The 21569-nt window shown below is 39.4% G+C and overlaps 1 protein-coding gene across 8 annotated transcripts in view; it reads left to right on the top strand.

Moving 5' to 3' along the window:
- NTRK2 (neurotrophic receptor tyrosine kinase 2) overlaps window positions 1-21569 on the top strand; it is a 178497-nt gene that overhangs the window by 39057 nt on the left and 117871 nt on the right. For 3 of the 8 annotated variants that reach the window (XM_033163596.1, XM_033163604.1, XM_033163603.1), the window contains exons 6-10: window positions 9687-9823; window positions 11463-11595; window positions 12768-13067; window positions 18179-18229; window positions 19118-19150. In XM_033163596.1, the coding sequence (XP_033019487.1) occupies window positions 9687-9823; window positions 11463-11595; window positions 12768-13067; window positions 18179-18229; window positions 19118-19150 (654 nt within the window). The remainder of the gene's footprint in view (window positions 1-9686; window positions 9824-11462; window positions 11596-12767; window positions 13068-18178; window positions 18230-19117; window positions 19151-21569) is intronic. The other 5 variants (XM_033163598.1, XM_033163600.1, XM_033163599.1 and 2 more) reach the window with 5 other exon arrangements.

Here is a 21569-nt window from a genome sequence, read left to right as displayed (position 1 = left end):
TTAATGTAGAATGATTGGCATGTGTGTTTGATGTTGCTAAAAGTTGTGGAGCGCAACCCATTAAGCACCTTCCCTGTCCAAACCCCATTTAATCAAACTTTTATTAGATCATTTCTTCATGGATTAGATTTTTGTTTATAATCCAGGTGCTAGTCTGGTTTGTGAAAGATAAAAATCATACTTCAGGAGAATGTTTAAAGTTGAGTTGTACATACCAGTTGCTTAACCAGTCTTAATTGTGTGCTGGATTTCTACTAGAAATGTGATTTTGTCACTTTTTGGATTCACTTGTTAGAATGGTTTTTCAAGTGAAAGTCCTATTTTGCCCGGTAAAGATTGGATAAAACTTTCAAAGTTAGTCCATCTTTTCTGTGCTGCATCTTACCTGTCCTGCATTATGAGTACCTTGACAACTGTTGATATTCTGTTACATTGTGACTGTTTGTTAAGCTGAAACAGATAATTCCAGGTTGAATGAACCACAGAATTGTTCCCATTCTACATCTTTTTAAAATTTCAAAATGTGTCAGTCCACTTTTCAATACAGTGATACCTCAGGTTACAAACGCTTCGGGGTTACGTGTTTTCAGGTTGCGGACTGCGAGAAACCCGGAAGTACCGGAAAGGGTTACTTCCGGGTTTTGCCACTCACGCATGCACAGAAGTTCTAAATCCCGCTTTGCACATGTGCAGACGCGGTGCTGCAGGTTATGAACGCTGTGGGTTGCGGAGGTGCCTCCGTCACAGATTATGTCCACAACCCGAGGTTCCACTGTATTTAGTCAGCAAGTTGCACTTGCTAACAAGAATTTTTTTTGTGGGAGGATTTCATTGATACACCAGTGGGGAGAGAGAATTGGAAAAAATTGCCTTCCCCCTCCAGGAACCTCTGCTGCATCAAAAGCCCTTACATTCATTGATGAACACTTAGCACCCAAGCCTATGTATTTATATGAACCATTAGGCATCTTGCCTTTTCTGAAGCTTATATTGTAGAAATGGGAAGGTCCAAAATACCATCTAGTCTACATTGTCCTTGCCACCCAGTGGCTTATACCACTTGCAGAAATGTCTGTTCCTCTCAGGGCACTGATATTATGTAGGCTTTAGGTCTGTTGAGCTTATAGAAAAGTATGTTAACTTCTGTTTCCTCCACATGCTAGTTCTTTACTCTGAGATACTTTCCTCTAAGGAGTACATGGCAGAGATCTCCCTTCCTCCCCCTTTATTTTTGTTACGCTGTCCCTCCAGGTGCCCTTGCATGCAGGGTGCCATTGTCTAGCTGCTCTAGGGAAGCCATTTTGCCTAAGAGAATAGCATAGTATTGAGTGCACAGGTTTCACTGTCAAAAGCTCGCCAAGCAGTCCTGCCAGGACCGATCCATGTGCTTTCAGCTGACAAACTAGGGGCCTAAGCATCCTTTCCAGAGTCCTCCAGCTCTGAGGCAAGCAACATTTTAAAGGTTTATGCTTCTAATTTTTCTACTTAAAAATACACACGTTACATTAAAAGTAGGAATAAAGAAATAATTGGTTTAACCGAGAAACAGGAAGCATGTAATGTGTTCTTTTCAAGTTTAGTAACAAATGCATGGTCACTCGTTTTTCTTCCTGTTCTGTTGGAAACAGACTGCTTTTGACTTGTTTTTCTGCTCAGATAATTCATCCCAAGAGATGAACACCCACTTCTTCTTTGACTTAGCTTTTTTAAAGCAGCGTTGTTGTATATATTTATTTGATGCAATAATTAGATTAATTGTCATTGCTTCATTCTGAATTCCTGTGAACTTGCAAGAGGACAAACGTTAAAAAAAAGAATCAAGGATGTAGGAAGTCAAAGTAGTTTGTTCATTTATTTTGACAGATGTTCTGCATTTTGTATGGTTATAATTTCCTCAATACATTGCAAATTTAGTATTGTACAGAAGGCAGTATAAGTGTTAGTAATGCAAGGCCTTACAGCAGTCAGCTGCTAATAAATTACTTGCTGGGAAATGAAGTGAGACTGTTGTGGTTTCTTGGTAAGGTTATTCATATTAGTAGACCAGTGAAGCAAGAAATAGAAATCGTTGGTGGTACTGCCTGTACTCTCTTTTTATGGTTGAAATGGTCAAAGACTTGCTTTTAATGCTTAGCTGAAAATAAACGTTACGTGTACAGTGGAAGTTTATTTCTAACCCTGGTAAAATATTAACAAAGAGAACTATAAAGGGTGGGTCAGATTTGGCTTACTTCTCTCTCATTTCTTAAGTATATTTCAGCTGGTTCTTAGACTGCTCACTGATGAGCTGTAGGGGACTCTTTCTTTCCAGCTGTTAAGTTGCATTAAAAATACTGTTTGTTTATGTTTGCTGCTAGCTTGCCATTTGTTGACTTCATTTGGAGGTGGTATATAAAATAATGTCATTTAGAGAGTATTGTTAAGCGCATATAGTTGGCAAATCAGGGTGTTTTTGTGTAGTTTATGATTATGTCATTAAAATAAGGAAAAATCTGTGTCACAGTAAATGTTCAAGCTCCTGGATGATTTTTGCTGTGAAGTACTGTATTTGTGTAGCAGTTACATTCTGTAGGTTGTAGCCAATGTTAGTCCTACTCAGAGTAAACCCGTTAAAATTTATGGGTGTGACTAACTTGGGTGGGATTTGGCTAACCACTCCCACTAATGGAAACCAATGGCTTCAAACTATAGGAAAGGAGATTCTGATGGAAGAACTTTCTGATGGTAAGAGCTGTTCAACAGTGAAATTCCCTGGATAGGTGGTGGACTCTCTTTCATTGGAGATATTAAGCAGACGTTGGATGCCCATCTGTCATGGATGGTTTAGTTGATATTCCACATTACAGTGGGGTGGGCCTCAGGTTCCCTGCCAACTCCCCAATTCTATGACTCACGCTAGCACAGTGGTACTTCATAGATGCCTTTCCTTGCATTGGAAGATGTTGTCTGGTAGTCTCCATGGTTTCGTTCATGGAGTGTTAGGGTGTGATTGCTTCTTTAACTGTTACCAAATGTGAAGTTAATTCCATACACCTAATCAATTGTAAGGAATGTTCTTGTTTAAAATAATAGCAAAAGGATTCCAATCATTGTGGTGAAGTCATGATACTTGGCAAGACTTCAAGTGGCTTCTTTTCCTACCCAAGTGTTATTTACGCTATAAAAATCCATTTAGACCTCCAGGTAATGTGCTGATGCAAAAGTGGGTAATATATGTCTCACAGGTCCCTATAGTGCCTTGTCCCAACATCTTTGCGTGGTTGGTGCTGTTCATTTGCTGTATAGTTGTCAATTGCAGGGATTTTCTTGCAGGTAGTAATATTGCATTTGAAAGATCTTTTTGTGCATGTTAATTATTTTCTGAACAGTGGAGACATGCAGGTTGTTTCCGGAAGCCTATTGACATCTGGACTTTGTGTGTAGGGTAGAGAGTAGGGAAAAGTCTTGGTTTCTTGAAAGCTCCCCAACATGGGGCCATGTTCTTGTAACAGGAATTGTCTGTGGATGGACCTGTGCACAATGCTCTTTATAGGTCACCTGTATGTGGTGGGGGAAGGCTTGTAAGCCAGATTTGCAAGAATTTCTTAAAATAGCCCACCCCATGATTTTTATTTTGAAAAAAATTAAAGAATAGCATATGCATGTGTTCAGGCCATGTGTGATCTGGTAGAGAGTTTTGTAGTTGTAGGTTTCTGTTAGCACCTCATATTTGACACTGAATGAGGTGTTCATAAAACGAATGCAGGCTTCATTCTGTTGGTTATTAAATACATCCTGAAAATCCTAAGTGATTTCTTTGAAATGAGATTGAGCAGGATGAGGCCACCTTGTATATTTTTCCTGATGCTGAGGAACGCTGCCTGTTGCTACTGAACAGTATCAGTGTGAGTGTAAAGTCAGTTCTGTGTTACCTGCAAAGGACATAGCTGCTCCCTGTTTTAAGGTACCAAAGTGTGATCTTGGATCTAGTTTGTATGGCTACATCTAAAATTGTTGTGTGTAAAGATGAAAAGGATAAAGGCATTGTTACACTGGAGGTAGATTTAGGTTTGTTAATAATATGCCACATATCTGAGAAAAGTGTGTAACAAAGTGGTTGGCTAATCTCACTAATGCAACAAACCCCAAAATATCATAATAACCCAATAAGATTTTTTGGGTCATTTGGAATGTTGTCTATCTGTCTTGGGAACATTTCATTTACCTCTGGATCTGAATTTGCTTCTCTCCCAATCAGTTGTTTATCTTGACACAGTTGAGTGACTGCTATACATGAAATTCATGTCTTGTAGGAGGGGGTGAAAGACCACGTCTTAACAGAAGTATTAGGGCTTCTACTGTAATTCTGACACAGTAGTGTCTGCCTCATGCACACGAACACAAAACATTTCTCTTAATCAATGTGTGCACTCTAAAAAGCAAATTAAAAGTGGTTGGTCAAATTCTATATACAGTGGTGCCCCGCTAGACGAATGCCTCGCTAGACGAAAAACTCGCTAGACGAAGGCATTCGTCTAGCGGAAGGCTGCCCCGCTAGACGAAAAAGTCTATGGGGCTGCCTCGCAAGACGAAAAATTTTCGTCTTTTTTTTTTTTCGTTTTGCGGAGCGCGGCTGTCATTGCCGCTCCGCAAGACGAAAAACCCGCTAGACGAAAATTTTCGCAGAATGAATTATTTTCGTCTAGCGGGGCACCGCTGTATAGCAGTGTTGGAGAACCTTGTAAATTCTTCTTCTCACACCTGTTAATTATTTTCTTTGAATACATAAGAACGTAAGAATAGCCTTCTGGATCAGGCCAATGGCCCATCTAGGCCAGCATCCTGTTCTCACAGTGGCCAACCAGACGCCTATGGGAAACCAGCAAGCACAACATGAGCAGTAGAGTTTCCCATGGTTTCTAGCAACTGGTATTTGGAAGCATTGTTGCCTCAAGCTGTGGAGCTAGTGATAGAGCAAAGCCATCCATCATGGCTAGTCGCCACAGCTAGCCCTCTCTTCCTCGAAATACAGAAAAATACAGCTTCTAAACTGGAGACAGAATACATGCAGCCATGAATAGGAATGCAATTGTGGTATGCATGAGAGTTCAGGATGATTTGAGAAGTATCAGTCTGCTCCTGAAATGTTGTCACAGTGAATGAGTACCTGAATATGAACACAGATTTATGAAGCAATAAAACATATTTGAAACTTCAGTATAATAGATGTTTGCTGTTCCCCATTCTAAATTATTTAGTCTGTGTCTTAGAATACTTCCAAGAAGATGCTTAAGTAGATTTTAGATAAGGATTTCAAAGACTTTAATGAAGGTCAGATGGCGTTTTCCTGCTGGTGGGGGGGATGTGTCACAGTAAAAGGCCTATTCTTTATAAGAACTAGTGAACATTTATAATGGGTGCAGAAGAGATTGGTCCCATAATGTCATTTAATTAAATTTTAGTTATTTTTTGTCTTCTGCATCCATCAAAATATCTTGGTTTTTTTGTGACTGTGGAATTAATAAATTCCGAGTTTTATTTGCATAGGTGTCTTAGTTGAGATGTATTCTGAGGACATCTGGGTCAGAAATAGAACATCTATAAGTAAGATCCCTTAGATTTGGCAATAATGCTGCAATAATGAAGTGGTCTCTAGTAGGATTATATGTATGTTTGTTTCTATTGAACTTGTATATCCAGGTCCCTTAGTTGGCTCAAGAAATCTCTTCTAGAATGTTGTTGTGTTGTCTACCCAAATGTCATTTCCTGATAAATTTTGGATTCCAACAATGAATTTTCAGTCACAAGACTTGATTCATTGGCATAGTTCACAGGAATATTTGGAGCATTATTATTCTACAAAATTTGGTTTTTTAAAAAAATTATATTGCTTCAGAACAAAACAGCTATCCTAATTCATAATTGGTTCCCAGCATAGACTTCCATGCTTATATACTGTAATGCTAATACCAATAGGATTCACAAGTATGTGAAATAAAGTTGAAGAAGAAAAATCTAAGCTATCAACCTAACCTTAAATATATTTTACTTTCTACTGGAGAGATCATATCCTCTTCTGTTTCACATTCTTCAGCCAGAATGTGCTCCCCCCAATAGATTTTTCCCCACCCCTTTGTTATTGTCTGAGAACACTCTGCAGCTTTTGGCACCATGATCAGATTGTCAATAAATTAAAGGAAGCTCCCAAAACTATAACCCACCCCCAATGTTACCTAGATGAGGTGCAAGAAGATGCAAGCTATCCTGATGAGACATAGAGGCGTTACAGTTCTTCTTGCTTACCACTAGGTGGCAAAGTCCAACAGATAACTAATGGGGCTTTATTAAGAAGGCCTTGTAGCCCCACAAGGGGCAGTATAGCACGCCTGCAAGTGGAGAGTTGCATGCCCTTTGCTAGTTAAAGAGGATCACAGTTAAAATTTTGTACAAGAGATGTCTTGACATTTATTACTTACTGTATACTTAAAAGGAGCACTCACATCCTGCCTTTCTAAGTCAAAATGTGACCCTTTCCAAGTAACTAACATCAAAATGTCAAACATAAGCAGAAAGGCATACTAAAAAGCATAAACACAAAAATAAAATGAAAACAGAAGTAAACAAGCAGGAGATACAGTCGTAAAAACAAAGGGCTACAGCAAAAGCAAATTTCAACTAGCATCTTAGAAAAAAGCTTGCAGAAACAAAGCAAAACTTGTGCTGGCAGAGTGCCATCAGAGAGGGGGCCAAGCAGATCTCCTGAGGCGGCGAGTTCCAGAGAGTGGGCGCAGCAGCTGAGAGAGCCCTTCGAGTATTTCTGACAACCGTGCCTTTGATATCAAAAGGGCCTTTCTGAATTGATATTAAGTATTTAACAGGCTGCATTTGAATTTTACATATTGATATGAAGACTTTCCTGTGATTTGGAGTTTGTATTAGTTTTCACTTCACGTGACAGATGCTATGGAGATTGTTCTTGAAATTAATGTCCCTGCAAAAAGGAGCCTAGCTTCTAAATTTCCTCTTTCAAGCCAGTATGGCCACAAGCTGCTCAGAATTGAAACAATTATATTATTGCTTCTGCCTGTTTCCTAGCTAGTATAATTCATATCTAATTGTTCCATAGGTTTCATTGACAGTTAATAAAAGCTGATGGAAGTTTTTGTCGACAGATTGCTACATCCAGAGGAAGAGTAATGGAGCTTTCAGTCGTGTTTAATGTACAGTTTTGCAAACAGAATGGACAATGAATTGTCTACAATTCCCACAAACTGATGTTGGATGCAAAATAAGCAACCTTAGTAATGTGTTCACTGTAAAACCTTGCTAGGAAAGGAAATGATTTGTCCTGCTTTTCTATTACATGTCATTTCAGTTCTATTGAACTTTAAGTACATTATAATTATATATTATATTTAAGTACATTATAAAGGTAAAGATAAAGGTACCCCTGACCGTTAGGTCCAGTCACGGACGACTCTGGGGTTGTCGGCCGAGGGAGCCGACGTTTGTCTGCAGACAGCTTCCGGGTCATGTGGCCAGCAGGACTAAGCTGCTTCTGGCGAACCAGAGCAGCGCTCGGAAATGCCATTTACCTTCCCACCAGAGCGGTGCCTATTTATCTACTTGCACTTTGATGTGCTTTCGAACTGCTAGGTAGGCAGGAGCTGGGACCGAGCAATGGGAGCTCAACCCCATCGCGGGGATTCCAACCGCCAACCTTCCGATCAGCAAGCCCTAGGCTCAGTGGTTGTGATGGAGTTTGGCAGATTTTTATGGTTTTTTTTGTCAAGAGTTTGGCTTTTTAGATGGTGTTCCCTACTATATGCTATTTCACGTATATGCATGGTACCCGGGAACGTAACCCCCACGTAAATGGGGAGTCGCTTGTACTCAACTTATAATTGAAGCCAGTTGGGCATCTGAAACACAGGGGACAAGTAATAGCACTCCTCCAGATTATCTCAGGTTAAGCTGGGATAGAAAGCCTCAGGCGGTTGTTAAGGTATCCTGGACCCAAGTTATTCTGGGATTTTTATTTTAATATAAGAGCCTTGATAGTTAATATAGATCACATATTTAATGGCTAATGGAGCCATTAAACCTTGCAGTAGAAAAGAATCAACCTTGCGAGACTGGCATGCCTGTCAGCACATGATGAAACAACTACACCATAACTGGAAAGTAGAAACAGAATGGGGCACGGTTACAGAAATAAACTCATGTCGATACAGAGCCTACAATCTCTGTACAGAGATGTACTGCCATGCCCTCTCAGTTATTTGATATAACAAACATGCCTAGAATTGCTTAACCAATATAAAAAAGGTAAAGGACCCCAGCTATTCTGGGCGACTTCCAACATAGATAAAAACATAATAAAACTTTAAACTTTAAAAAAACTTCCCCATCCAGGGCTACTTTCAGATGTCTTCTAAAGGTTGTATAGTTACTTATTTCCAACATTTCTCCGATGAAAATAGGGATAGCCTAAGAAAAAGCGGGACATTTTGGTATCAAATCAGAAACCAGGATGGCTTCGTTAAATCTGGGACTGTGTCTGGAAAAAAGGGACACTTGGAGGGCCTGATATCGTAATAACAATACTAAATGTATTAAAATCAGTGAGCATGATCTGTCTCCTTGTGGGTGAAATGGCACACATGCATAGCCCTGGCAAGGCCAGACCCATAGAAGTTTTGGGAGGAAGCTGCTAATCTAGTGAGCAGTCTCAAGCAGATGGGGAGAGCAGTCGGTGAGCAAAGGGAGGCTGCTTGCCCAGTCCTGGTGATGCCAAGCAAAACCTCAATATAGGAATCTTTTTCAAGATATGGAAGGAAGTTTCTGTTGAGAGAGATTTTACTAAACGTACTACATTTCATGTTTAGAAGTATAATATTTCTCCTCAGATTGGGAACCCAGAATATAGGATATTGCTGTATACAAAGCACACCAACTTCAAAATGACTTAAAATGAACAAGTTCAAATCCCTTAAGTATTGCGGAAAACCCAGATTTGAAAAAACATACTGACATTGATTTTAACTGAGCGTGGCCTGGTTCAGTTGTTTGTGGTTCTTGCCAGAAGGAAAACCCTAGTGGTTTCACTTTGAAATGGAAAAAATTTGGATATAAAGCTGAAGGTTGCAAACTAAAAGGAAAGTTTATTAGAAGTTTCACTTTCATTGATTTTGCCAGAGGGAGGAGGGACTCAGAGTATCTGTGTGGCCTGCACTGATTGTGTGAGTACCAATGATTAATCATGGAGAAAGCTTTAATCTGCATTTAAGCCTTTCATTGCTCTGCTGATCTAAAGCTTGCGGTTCTGGTGATAATTCTTTATAGCTGGTATATAATAATTGGCAGCAGGGTGAAGTGATTCAAAAAACATTACACACTAATTGTTATAAAAAAAATTACTTGTGATGGGGATGTTCTATTTTGTTGGCATCATGGACATTTATAGTCACTTCATGGAGTTTTCCTTATTATGAAGCATTTTCAGTGGCTTCTATTGAGGAGCCTTAGGAACTCAGTTGGTTCCCAGTTCTTCATATAATTGTGTTTTGATATGCCAAAATAATATTTGAAAAGTCTGTTCACTAGTGTTATGCTCAAATAGTTTATGAGAACCAAGATGCATATGGTTCACCTGTGATATTTGCTGAAAACGTGGCATAGAGATTTCTCTCTTTCTTGCTTCATAGGCTTGCCTTCAGTTAGGCTGAACACACAGAACCTCACTGTTATTGAAGGAAGAAGTGTCACATTGTACTGTGAGGCTTCTGGAAGTCCATCACCAAGTATAGCTTGGGTTTTCAATAATATTGTTTCAAAACATGAGGTAAGAATTTCATATTGAAGCATCTGGATCTGCCAAAGCCGTATACGTACTGGTTTTTAAGGAACGGCGTAAGTCCCACATCCTGCCTGAAGTAAAAGTGCCAGATGCAGTAATGCAGGTTACATGGAATTATGCAACTTGGAACTCTTTAAGTGCTGGATAGGAGCCCTGCAGACATTCCTCATCAGTCCCGAGGGTTAGTGAAATGCCCACATCTATAGTAATACTTGCAGAGCCTACAGCCTGAGTCAGTAGAAGAAGCTGCTCACATTTGGCTGGGCTTATTGTCACCTTCCCCTTGTAAGCTTTTGCGGTCTTTCCACTATGTGCTGCCTCTAGGCTGACATCACAATAATGATGCTAGCCAGGAATAAAGCCCAAGGGCAAATGAATGGCAGGCACTGCAAAATGTAGTTTCTCCTTCCTTCTTCACTCAGAGGCTCCCATTTGTCTTTACCCATGCTGGGCAGAATCATATCCCCGATTATTGGCTGGAATTGCAACTACTCAGATAGCACACTTTTTCCTTCACAATCCTATCACTACTTTTTATATAAAAATACAAACATATTTATAATGTCTGTTTAGTGAAAGAAAACTTCTGGTGGTTATTGTCATTTAATGTCCTAGATTAGGAGGCCATTAATGCAGATGGAATGGAATTTGTGGTTTGTGTTTAATACATGTGGTTAATTTTCTCATCTCAGAAAAGGTATCCGATAATTATCAGAACCCACATACAGTACAGTGAACCAGATTAATATTTGATTTCTAGCCAAATTCTTCATGCACTAGTAAAACTATTAACCATGACAATTGCTAATAATAATGTACCTATAATTCATTAAGAATGCATTAAGAGTTTTTGTTCACCTGAACATGAGCAAATTGAGGCGATGATAGGATATGAAATACTGCTTCAGTTCTTCACATGATAGATGGGCTTCTGTAAAGCAACAACACATAGGTGTGTCTGTGTGAGAGTATGCCCTTAATCCATCTCCTACTCCTGTTTGTATGTGGGTTGGTAAAACCATGTGTGCATATTTATTGGAACAAGTCATGCGGTAACTTATCATACCTATTCATACAAGGTCTGTGGCATTTCTTTGCATCTATTTATATGTATATGGGCATGTTCACAGGTTAGTTTCTGTGGCTAAGTTACATAACCATAGTGAGTGCAGTGAAAGTACTCTGGTAACAATTAAGCATTGGAAGGTATAATTTGATAGGAGGTTACTAGGGCCTTTTTTGTATTTGACACCCAGGGCTATTCCCTATTCCCTATATAATATATTTATTTGGGGATGCAATACTGTATAAACAACTTGGAACCAGGGAACCTAGGAGACCACCTCCTCAGTATAGACCAAGCTCTTCTGAGGAGTCACTTGCTGTAAGCAGACATTCTCAGTGATAGCACCCACCCTCTAGAATGCCTTCCCATGGGTAATTCATGAGACATCGATTACATAGCTGCAAACCAAAATAGAGCCTTCAAACTAATAGACACTTTATTTATATTGAATAAACTGTTATTTTAAAATATGTTTAAATTCAAATAAGTTTCTTAGTATTAGATCATGTTAGGGAAACCACTCCTAACCTCTTTATTTCTCCATTGCTTTTCTTCCAGAATGACACAAATAAGAACCCAGCTTCCCTAACCATAAAGAATATATCATCCAATGACAGTGGCGTGCAGATTTTTTGTGTAGCAGAAAACATTGTGGGCGAAGACCAAGCTTCTGTTGACCTCGTGGTGTTCTGTATGTAAATAAACTTATGCAAAATTTTAGCTGCAGTTAATTGTAGCCAAGTGGCATCAGTAGAGAACAATTTTAGAATTTCTGCTCAGCCTTCTTCAAAAAGATAAAAGTTTATAAAGTATATATTAGTAAGGATTAGCACTGAAGAGAAGAGTCATTAAATGCTTATGATTATCGCCCTCAACACGCCAACAAACCTATTCCTTTTAGTTTGCTAAAGGTATTCCCTGTATTCATTGTATTCGTGCAATCTGAGCAAGAGAGTTGGAGTTGGAGCTTCAGTAAATTGGAGGACATTGTCAATCTGTTTCTTTTTGGTCTGGCCCAATTCCATCATTTATGGCAGAAAATTGATTAATGGTGAAGAATTGCTCTTCTTTTGGCCTTAAGGCAAGAGAAGAGCGTGACCACGGACAATATTAAATTGTTCATTTTCCTCTCTGTTCTAATTCTCAGAACATGTAAATATCAAAGTTTTAAGAGACATATGGTGCATTTTAAGTTTTGCCTTGCCAAGTTATGTCAACTTCTGCTGTAAACATTACAAAATTTGCTGAAATAACATTATAACAGAATAGGTTCAAGCAGCAATCCGATACCTACTTTGGAGGAAGTAAGACCTATTAAAGTAGTGGCTTATTTCAGATAGAAATGGATATGACTGCGCTGTCAGAAAAAGAGGTGTATGTACAGGTAAATGTGAAATATATTAAAGATTTAGGTAGAATAAACTCAGTTGTGAAGTGGGTAGGAAACACTAGTGACTGAACAATATAAACAAGCTACTGCTCCTCCAAAAAGTGAAGGAAATCATAAATCATAGCTTAAATCAGGCATAGGCAAACTCGGCCCTCCAGATGTTTTGGGACTACAACTCCCATGATCCCTAGCTAACAGGTCCAGTGGTCAGGGATGATGGGAATTGTAGTCCCAAAACATCTGGAGGGCCGAGTTTGCTTATGCCTGGCTTAAATGATCCTTTATTATAACTTCCTCTAAAGAATGTTTTTATATATATGAAAAACATAATAAATTTGCTTTTGGAATTCATTTATTCGTTACATTTATATGGATGCCAGATTCTTTTCTTTAATGATTTAAAACGAACTGATGAATTTTCAAGGAAGAGAAAATGTAGTATACTAACATTACTCTTATTGTTCTTAATATAGTTGCACCAAATATCACATATCTTGAAATTCCATATCCGGACCACCACTGGTGTATTCCATTCAGCGTGAGGGGGAACCCGCAACCTGTCCTGACATGGTTGCATGATGGGGTTAAGTTGAATGAGTCCGTCTACATCTGGACTAAAATACATGTTGTAAATCAAACGGAGTACCATGGCTGCCTTCAGCTGGACAACCCTACTCATGTGAACAATGGCGATTATACCTTGGTGGCACAGAATCAATATGGAAAAGATGAAGCCAGCATTTCTGCGTACTTTATGGAAGATCCTGGAGGTAGTAAGTAATAATATTAATATTATAATATCATTGAAGCATTAATTAAGTAGAGCTGTTGTTTCTTCTTAGTTTGCTTAATGATGCTACTGAAAGTTAAGATGAGCAATTTTTTTATTTTAGTTTTGCATGCAGCCCTTGGGTGGCATATTTCTATTAAAGCTGCAATCCTATACACACTTACCTTGCAGTAAGCCCCATTGAATGGAATAGAGCTTACTTTTGAATGGTTGTGCATAGGTTTGCATTGTATGTTTGCAATTATGTCATAAGGTTAGACTAGTTAAATGCTAAAAAGCAAATAAAATGCAGATTAGAGCAAGTAATCTCACTAGACAACACAGTAACCTAAACTTTGCAGGATGGCGTAAACCTTCTCTGGTCAGTCTCATTAGTAATTTAACATTATCAACTGACTGAAATCATTATATAAAGCAGTGGTTTTCAACCAGTGTGCCGTGGCATCCTGGAGTGCCTTGAATGATAGTCAGGGGTGCCATGGGCAACACTGGCCTCTGTCCCTCTTTCCTTCCCTCCCTCCTCTGTTGCCCTCTTGCACTTCTGCCTCCCAAAGGCTTGCACAGCTGTTTGTTGCAGCAGCCCTGACTACAAGCTCCCCAGGCAAATGGTACCTCTGGGCTGGCCAGGGGGTGCTTCCCAGGTCCCTGTGAGGTAGGGGGTGCAGCTCAGAGACCAGGGGCGGCAGCTGTGGCTGCCCAGAGGACGCCCAAGGAGAAGGGAGAAGAGAGGAGACTGAGGGAACACTCCACAATGGAGGGTGCTTGAAAAAGGGTGAGAGGCTGCCAGCTCTGCAGGCAAGGGGTGACATAACTGGGCTCCTGAGCCCCAGGGGTGCCGCAGAAAGGATGTAGTTGGTCAAGGGAGCCGTGGACACAAAAAGATTGAAAGTCTCTGATACAAAGTATTATTTTCTTAATCTTCATGTCACTGCAAGTTAAATACAGTATTGCCCATCAGAGACGGTAGTTGTTTCATTCATTTGCTTAACTTTCACTTCAAGCATGGTTTATTTGTTTGCTTTTGGATACGGAAATGCTAATTATAGAGATGCAAATTGCAATCCAGTGTTCCTAGGTTATGGATACTATTAAATGAGAAGTTTGTTTGCACTGAAACATCTTTGTTAATTGACACATTATTTTCTTAATGTATAGCTTAAGGCTCTCAAAATGAGGATAAGTGATCATTGCATGGGGTGTGTGTGTGTGTGTGTGTGCGCACGCTTGCTTTTGTATTCTTCTGCCTTCCTCATTATTCACTACTGAAGAGATGCATTGATACTTCTACCTATGCATGAGGTGCACAGAGGTTATCATATCTTGCTCTTCCAGAAATTAAATCTCAGAATTTAGGCATAAGTTCCTCAACGTACAGTGATTTTATTTACCTTTAAACAAAAACATTTAGTGCTCCCATTTTCAGCCACATTTGCAGTTTCATAGAATGCTGTTATACAGTATCTCTCTGTGAAGTTAATTAAACCAAGCTGCTTTATTCTGTGAAGCCAGTTATATAATCTCTTCTTTAATCATTACTTTATGCTGTTTTTAAGTCTTAACAAACTTGTAAATATTCAGAGATTTTAAAAACCGTAGATTATTATTATTTTTTTGCTGCTTTTGTGGTGAAAAGGAAGAATAAACTCAAGCGTAGTGGTAGTGCAATGGCATAATATGTTGTGAGATCCCTTGGGGCACTCTATAGACCTTCATATGCCAGTAATCCCCACCACTATCTTGTTTTCCACAGTTAAACTTCATATCTCATACCTTCCTTAACAATGCAATAGTTTCATCTGTTAAGAGAAGGAAAATACCAATCAGCTTCCAATACTTGTTAAATAGATCTAAATGGTTGGTTTTTTCCCCCCGGCTTGAGGAAAAGAACTCTGCAAAGTAGGTTAAAGCTTCCCCAGGTGAGGTCAATGCAGGCTGAATGAGGATACACCCAGTGTTGGTTTTTTCTGGGGGGACGCAGGAGTTCGCTTACCCCTAAACATTTTCTGAATCTAAGTTTGGCCTCATTGAAGGGCAGTATTTCAATATGAGTAGGAAAATGAGAGTACCCGTAAACATTTTTTTTTAAAAGAAAAAAAATACTGGATACACCTAAGGTCTTACTAAAACCCTTGATTTGTTTGTCTTGGAGTCCAGTAGCAGGAAGGTGCTATAGACCAGACATAGGCAAACTCGACCCTCCAGATGTTTTGGGACTACAACTCCCATCATCCCTATCTAACAGGACCAGTGGTCAGGGATGATGGGAGTTGTAGTCCCAAAACATCTGGGGGGCCAAGTTTGCCTATGCCTGGTCTATAGACTACAGAAAAGACCTTTGCCTTCTGCAGGTTAGCATGGCAACTTTGTACCTCTAGCCTAGTAAACAAATCTAAGCAAAACATTTTGTTCACTTGCTTTGCTGTGCAGCTCCATTACTTGAGTGTCAGTGGTGTTAAAGTATTGCTACCTAAGCAGAAAGAAACTTCAGTAGGTGAGACAAATTTTGTAATGTCGTGTCTGCTCCTTTTCACACCCTTTTCAAGCATCCTGACAAGGTTCTGGATTGGGGGCTGGACAGTTGGTAGATGCCCATGAGGATGCCGGCACCTTAGGGTGACTGAAGTAAACGCTTGATACCCTGGAAGCTTGCTTGTGCAGGTCTGCAGCACATTGGGAGTCAGTTATATTTGGTCTGCCTGAAATTCTTTACCTAAAGTTCAATTTTTCATGTGGCTTATAGTTGTTGACAAGTATTAAGAAATCAATGCTAGGTTAAACCATGTGTAGACCCCATTCCAAGATAGCTTCAATCTTAGAATATTGCAGTGTCTTACAAACTATTTGTCTTATATTTTATGTTCACCTTCTTCCATAATGGGAATAAAGACAAATAAATAACAAATAATCTACTGTAATTGTACTCATGGTTTACATTGCTATTTAAAATAAATGCAGATCAGTCTTCAACCCTGAAATGGCTTTGATAGCTATTGTCACTGTCAGTTTTACGTACTGCACGAGCCCAATGTTATCAGGTGATGGCAGTGAGCTGACTTGAGATTCAGTAGATCCTGGGGCTTTCCTTGAGTTAATGTTGCTGTGAATCCCACCAGTGGTACTCTTGCCTTCCTGCATTCTTTGATCAGTGCAACAGGGAGCTGCACGCTGGAGGAGTGATGTTAGTGGAACTGTTTGGGGCTAGATAACCATTGCTCCACCCATCCACTCCCACCCAGAAAAAAAGCTGGTTAGGGCTAGGTATAAGAACAGGTCAGTTGCTCATGGTCAGTTTATGAGACCAAGTAAATAGGCTACATTTGCCAACACTGTTGGCAAAACCTGGATGTGCTGCAGTCCCTAACTGGAACAGTACAAAGACAGAGGAGGATTTACCCCATTCTCCTACAGAGGGAGAGTTTCTTTTATATTCTTGTTGAAGGGAGACAGCAATTCACCTGTTGGGACCAGTGCCCTCCTCTGGTTTTACCACTGCCAGGACTTTTAATTGTATATTGAATTGTGTTCCTGTATGGGGGCATTAGGAACATACATAGGAAACTGCCTTATACAAAGTCAGTTCTGGAAGTTGCAATACAGAGACAGCATTGGTCCATCTAGCCAAGTAGTGCCTGCCCTGACTTGCTAGGCTATCTAGTATTTCATATAGAGGTCTCTCACCTCTACCTAGAAATGCCAGGAATTGAACTTGAGTCCTTCTACATGCAAAGCAGATGCTCCACCAATAAGCTATGACCCTTAAACTGTGCATGTACAAACCTTTTGAGAGAATCCCATGTGTAGGGTGTTTTGAATATGGAGAAGAAGGATGTGTGTTTTCTGTGTGGGGGTACATTCCACTCCTCTGTTGCTGGCATGGAGCCACCACATTAACTGTTAGAGAGAATGGTCATATATGCATTTATAGTCACAAAAGAAGGTTAATTTTCAATAATAACTGCTTTATCCAATTGATCTCAGAGAAAAGCTTATCATCCAGATGGTGGGTTAGTACACAATGTGTGCCCAAAAGTTGTAAAGAGGGATTCTTAGTCTGGGCACAACCATTTTGAAGTAAAGCTTGGCTTGGATTCTTCTAAAAGACAGACAGGCAACAGATTTTTTTTTGGTCATGTTAATTATTTAAATGGCTCACATCTAGTTCCAAAACCTCTAATTCCCCCCCCCAAAGGTAATCAAGAATCTACACTACTAATGATACTGACCTCAGATAGGCTGATTTGAGTGGCAGTGTTAATGGAAAAAGTCCAACATGAAGTTAAAGTTCTGCTGAGATACCTCTCAAAAAAATTTTTTTGACAATGTTTCATCAATTTGAGGGATAACAACAAACTATGAAACCAACAAAAAAAAAAACAGCCATTAAGAAAAGTGGGATTGTTCAAAAACTAAAGAAATGTTTTTGTTTTTTTAAAAAATGAATAAAAAGAAGAACCCTTAGAAGTAAGCATAGTCTCTGAGCTTTCCAGTGCTCCTCTAGATGTTCGCCATTAGACTTCAAATGCATCTTGGCTGCTGTCTCCATCTGAGGCAGAAATTGAAAAGGTCTAGGGTTCAGGAAATGGCCACCAAGTGACAGCATGTTCAGAGGTCTAAAGTAACAGAATGTCCCTAAATTCTCAATCCAAGATTTTGAGGTTAACCAGCTAAATAGCAACGGAGCAGGTGGACTCACTTCTTACCTGTGCAGCACCATAGTCTCCCATCCAGCCTCTGGGCAGTTTGTCAGCCACTCCTTGTTAGCTCTTCTGGATGTGACTTGAGGTTTTAAAATCTACAGCAAGTCAGAAGCAGAAGTTAAAAGGTCGGCTTTGTCTATGCTACTGGCCAGAATGTCCGCCCCCCCACCCTTGTTGTTTCCCCAAGCAAGGTGGCATATACTATACAGGTAAGCACCACAGAATCTCACAAGCAATTTCACAAAAGTTTTCCTCACAGGCACAAAGTGGATCTTGGGCTGTTGGTTTTTTGAAAAAGCTTTCAAGCCTACCCCCTTTCTAAAGGCCAGGTTGGGCAGAATCTGCAGGTAGGCACCTAGTGTCTCATAAGCAAGCTCACAGAGCTCTTCCTCCACAGAGCAGGATCCGGAATGCTGGTCCCCATTCCCAGATGAGACAGATCTTACAGGTAGGCACCCCAGAGTCTCACAAGCAAGCTCCCAGGAGTCTTTCTCATAGGCACCTGATCACATACGAGCTTTTCCACCATCCCATAATGATGACATCTTACTAGTAACTGGTACAATGATTACTTGACCATTAAAACATGCTACATTTTCACCTTGCATCATTGAGAGAGGTTCAAACATACTTAAATAAATGGGTTTCCCCGTCAATAAAATATATGAACAGGGCCCGCTGTTCTCAAGCTATGCTAATCTTATCAAGTAGCACGTTGTTCTCATTGTTCTAGAGAAATAAGATTTTGTCTGCCCAAACTGTTTCGTCATCTTGGAAAATTCAGCTTCCTAGATCAGTTAAAAAAAAAACACAAACCTTTAAAAGTTTCAAATTCAATAGTGAGTGGTGCTATTTAGACTGTTGTGTTTCAGCCTGACAAGGCTATGTTCTTTTTCTTTTAGAAAAGTGATAATTATTACATTAAAAAAAAACCCAGTGCAAACCTGTTCATTCAAGTTGAATCTGAATTCTCATCTTAGGAATATTGAATATTGAATTAATGTTCTCCCAAGGCACAATATATTTGTTTGTTTGTTTGTTTAGTTATTGAATTCGTATACCACCCTCTATCTGTAGATCTCAGGGCGGCTCACAACATAAATGTGCAATGCATAATGTAAAATAGGTGAATTCAGCTGTTATGTGTGATGTAGAATATGATGCACAAATAAGTGCATTTTGTATTGCTCTGGAAACAGTTCAGAAGATAAAAGTCTATACAATTTAGGTCTGTATTTAATGTCATGTGGTATCATGTGATTAAAGGCTAATTGGTTATGTGTACCTCTGTGCTATATTTGTCACTTAATTATATCTTTTTCTTTTTGTTATCTAGGTAGTTCGTTCTACACTCATCTTGGTTATAGTGGTATATCTTTATTTTATACTTCAATTATGTATATAGCCTCAAATGATCAAGTAAATGACTGAAACATGTGAAAGATGGACTTTTATACAGTTTAGCAGAAATGCCCAAGCTAATGGAATCATTATTACAGTAAATACTATTCAGCTAGATTTAGAACCTCAAAATTTGCCTTGAATTTAATATAGATATGAATTTCCTTCTGAATTTTCTGAAGGGCAATTCTTAATCCTGAAGTGGCACATTCTCCTGGATAATGTCAGCAGGGTCAATCTTCATTACTGTCAAGGGAGAGGGACAACATGGCCCTTCTTGTCAAGCTCTGCCTAGTGAGATGAACAGTTAGGTCAAGTTGGAGCTGTAAGAGCTCTAGTAGTATTGGAGGCTTCTCCTTCACCTGCCCAACATGCCTGAGAAGGCATGCTCTGGGGATGTTTCTTTGTGTGTGTATGTGCACAAAGTCCCTTCAAGAGCACTCCATTCTCACCTAGTCTGGAGCCAGATGTCTTGCCACTGAAGGAAAGTAGCAATTTTAATCTACAAATAGAAGTACAGTGGTACCTTGGTTGTCGAACTTAATCCGTTCTGGGAGTCCGTTCGACTCCCGGAACTGTTTGAAAACCAAGGCACGGCTTCCAATTGGCTGCAGGAGCTTCCTGCACTCAATCAGAAGCTGCTTCGGATGTTCGGCTTCCCAAAAATGTTCGCAAACTGGAACACTTACTTCCGGGTTTGCGGCATTTGGGAGCCGATTTGTTCGGGAGCCAAGCTGTTCGACAACCAAGGTACCACTGTACTAGAATAGATGCCCTCCTGGAGCCTCAGGAGAAAATGGAATTTCTCTTCAAACCAGAGCTTCTGTCAACATTGTACATATGTTGGAGGCAGACAGATGTGCCTGGGGTGAATTCACCTCCCTGGCCACCTCCTTCTTTCCATTTCTTATTGTTTTCAGAAAGTTATTTTTGAAATGATCATATAATTGGTGCCTGTTGGTATGGCTGTTTTTTTATTTGGTTTTGAGTAGGGACCAAATGTTTGTGCCCTCTTCCAATCTGCTCTGGCAGGGCAGGGTATCCATTCCTCCTGGCAAAGCGATAAAAATTGACCTACCAACATACTCCAGGTGCCTTCTCAAGGTTAAGGGTTGCCCTCTGTGCCACTTAGAGAAACAGAAAAAAATCACGAGGCACACCACCATTAGAAAATGTTAAAAAAATTAACTCTGTGCCTATATTGACTATATATAAAGTAATTCTCTTGAATAGGAATCAAATAAACAAATTTTCCCCACGGCACACCAGGCAACATCTCGCGGCACACTAGTGTGCCGCGGAACAGTGGTTGAAAAACACTGTCTTATATGACAATCCCTTTATACATTTATGAAAAAATCATACTTTTGTTTTTTATATTTTTTGGTTTTTTTTTGTATATCTACATATAATTATTAATTACTATTTTTTTTTATAAAAAACATACTTTTTACCATCAACTATTTTTCTTTTTAAAACAATTTCTTAAAACTATGCTTGTTGGAGGCTACAATCCTGCACACAGTTAATCTGCTTAGGTCCTACATTTAAGCTGCCTGATTATGTGTAGGACTGCTGCTGAAGCTATTTGCAAATCAATGTTCTTAAAAGGCTAACCTATCATTATTAGATCAAAACTGGTACCTTTTAAAAGAACTAAATTTTTAGATAATGCCATCATAAAAGGCACCATTGCTTTTTATCTGTGAAAGTCCATTTTAAACATTGTTTCTATAATACTTGTATACCTTCAGGAGTGGAAAGCTTTGTTCAGTCCTGCTGAATATATAGCCCTGTGCCTAAAATTGCCTTAAAAATCCCAATATAAATTATATATTAATTGTAATATATAATTTTATATATTAATTTGGTTTTATTCCACATCATTAACCATAAACTCCAGTATGCAATTGGATTACCACATTACCTGTAAGAGGAATGAGTAGTTCCTAATACTAATTAAAATTCTGAAGGGGAGTTTTGGACCATTCAAGAACCCATTATTTGGATAAATATTTGGGTAGCTTGCCTGTGATAGTGGAGGAGCAGGGCAGAAAGAAATCCCACAGCCCACTGATGAGGTTTCCCTCACTTAATTAGAAGTTCACTGAATAGATAGCTTGCAGCAATGTCTTCAGTTCTTTCATACTTAATTACAATAAGTCTGATCAAAAATGCAGTATGCGAGAAAGGGAAGCTTACCTCTTCCCTCCCTAAGGCATGCACACTGTGATTGTAGGGGCCGGCCATAGGGGGGAAAAGTCTCCATTGGCCTAGTTTCCACAGGGGAAAGTGGTAGAGAAATGTAAAATACAATGACCCCAGAATTATAACTCATTGGTTGGAATGACTGTGTATAAAAAGGAGAGTGTGGTAGATATGCCTAT

The sequence above is a fragment of the Lacerta agilis genome, chromosome 11 (assembly GCF_009819535.1).
Source record: "Lacerta agilis isolate rLacAgi1 chromosome 11, rLacAgi1.pri, whole genome shotgun sequence".
Classification (NCBI taxonomy): Eukaryota; Metazoa; Chordata; class Lepidosauria; order Squamata; family Lacertidae; genus Lacerta; species Lacerta agilis.
Note: the sequence above shows the minus strand (reverse complement) of the source record. Positions and strands in the feature narration are given on the sequence as shown.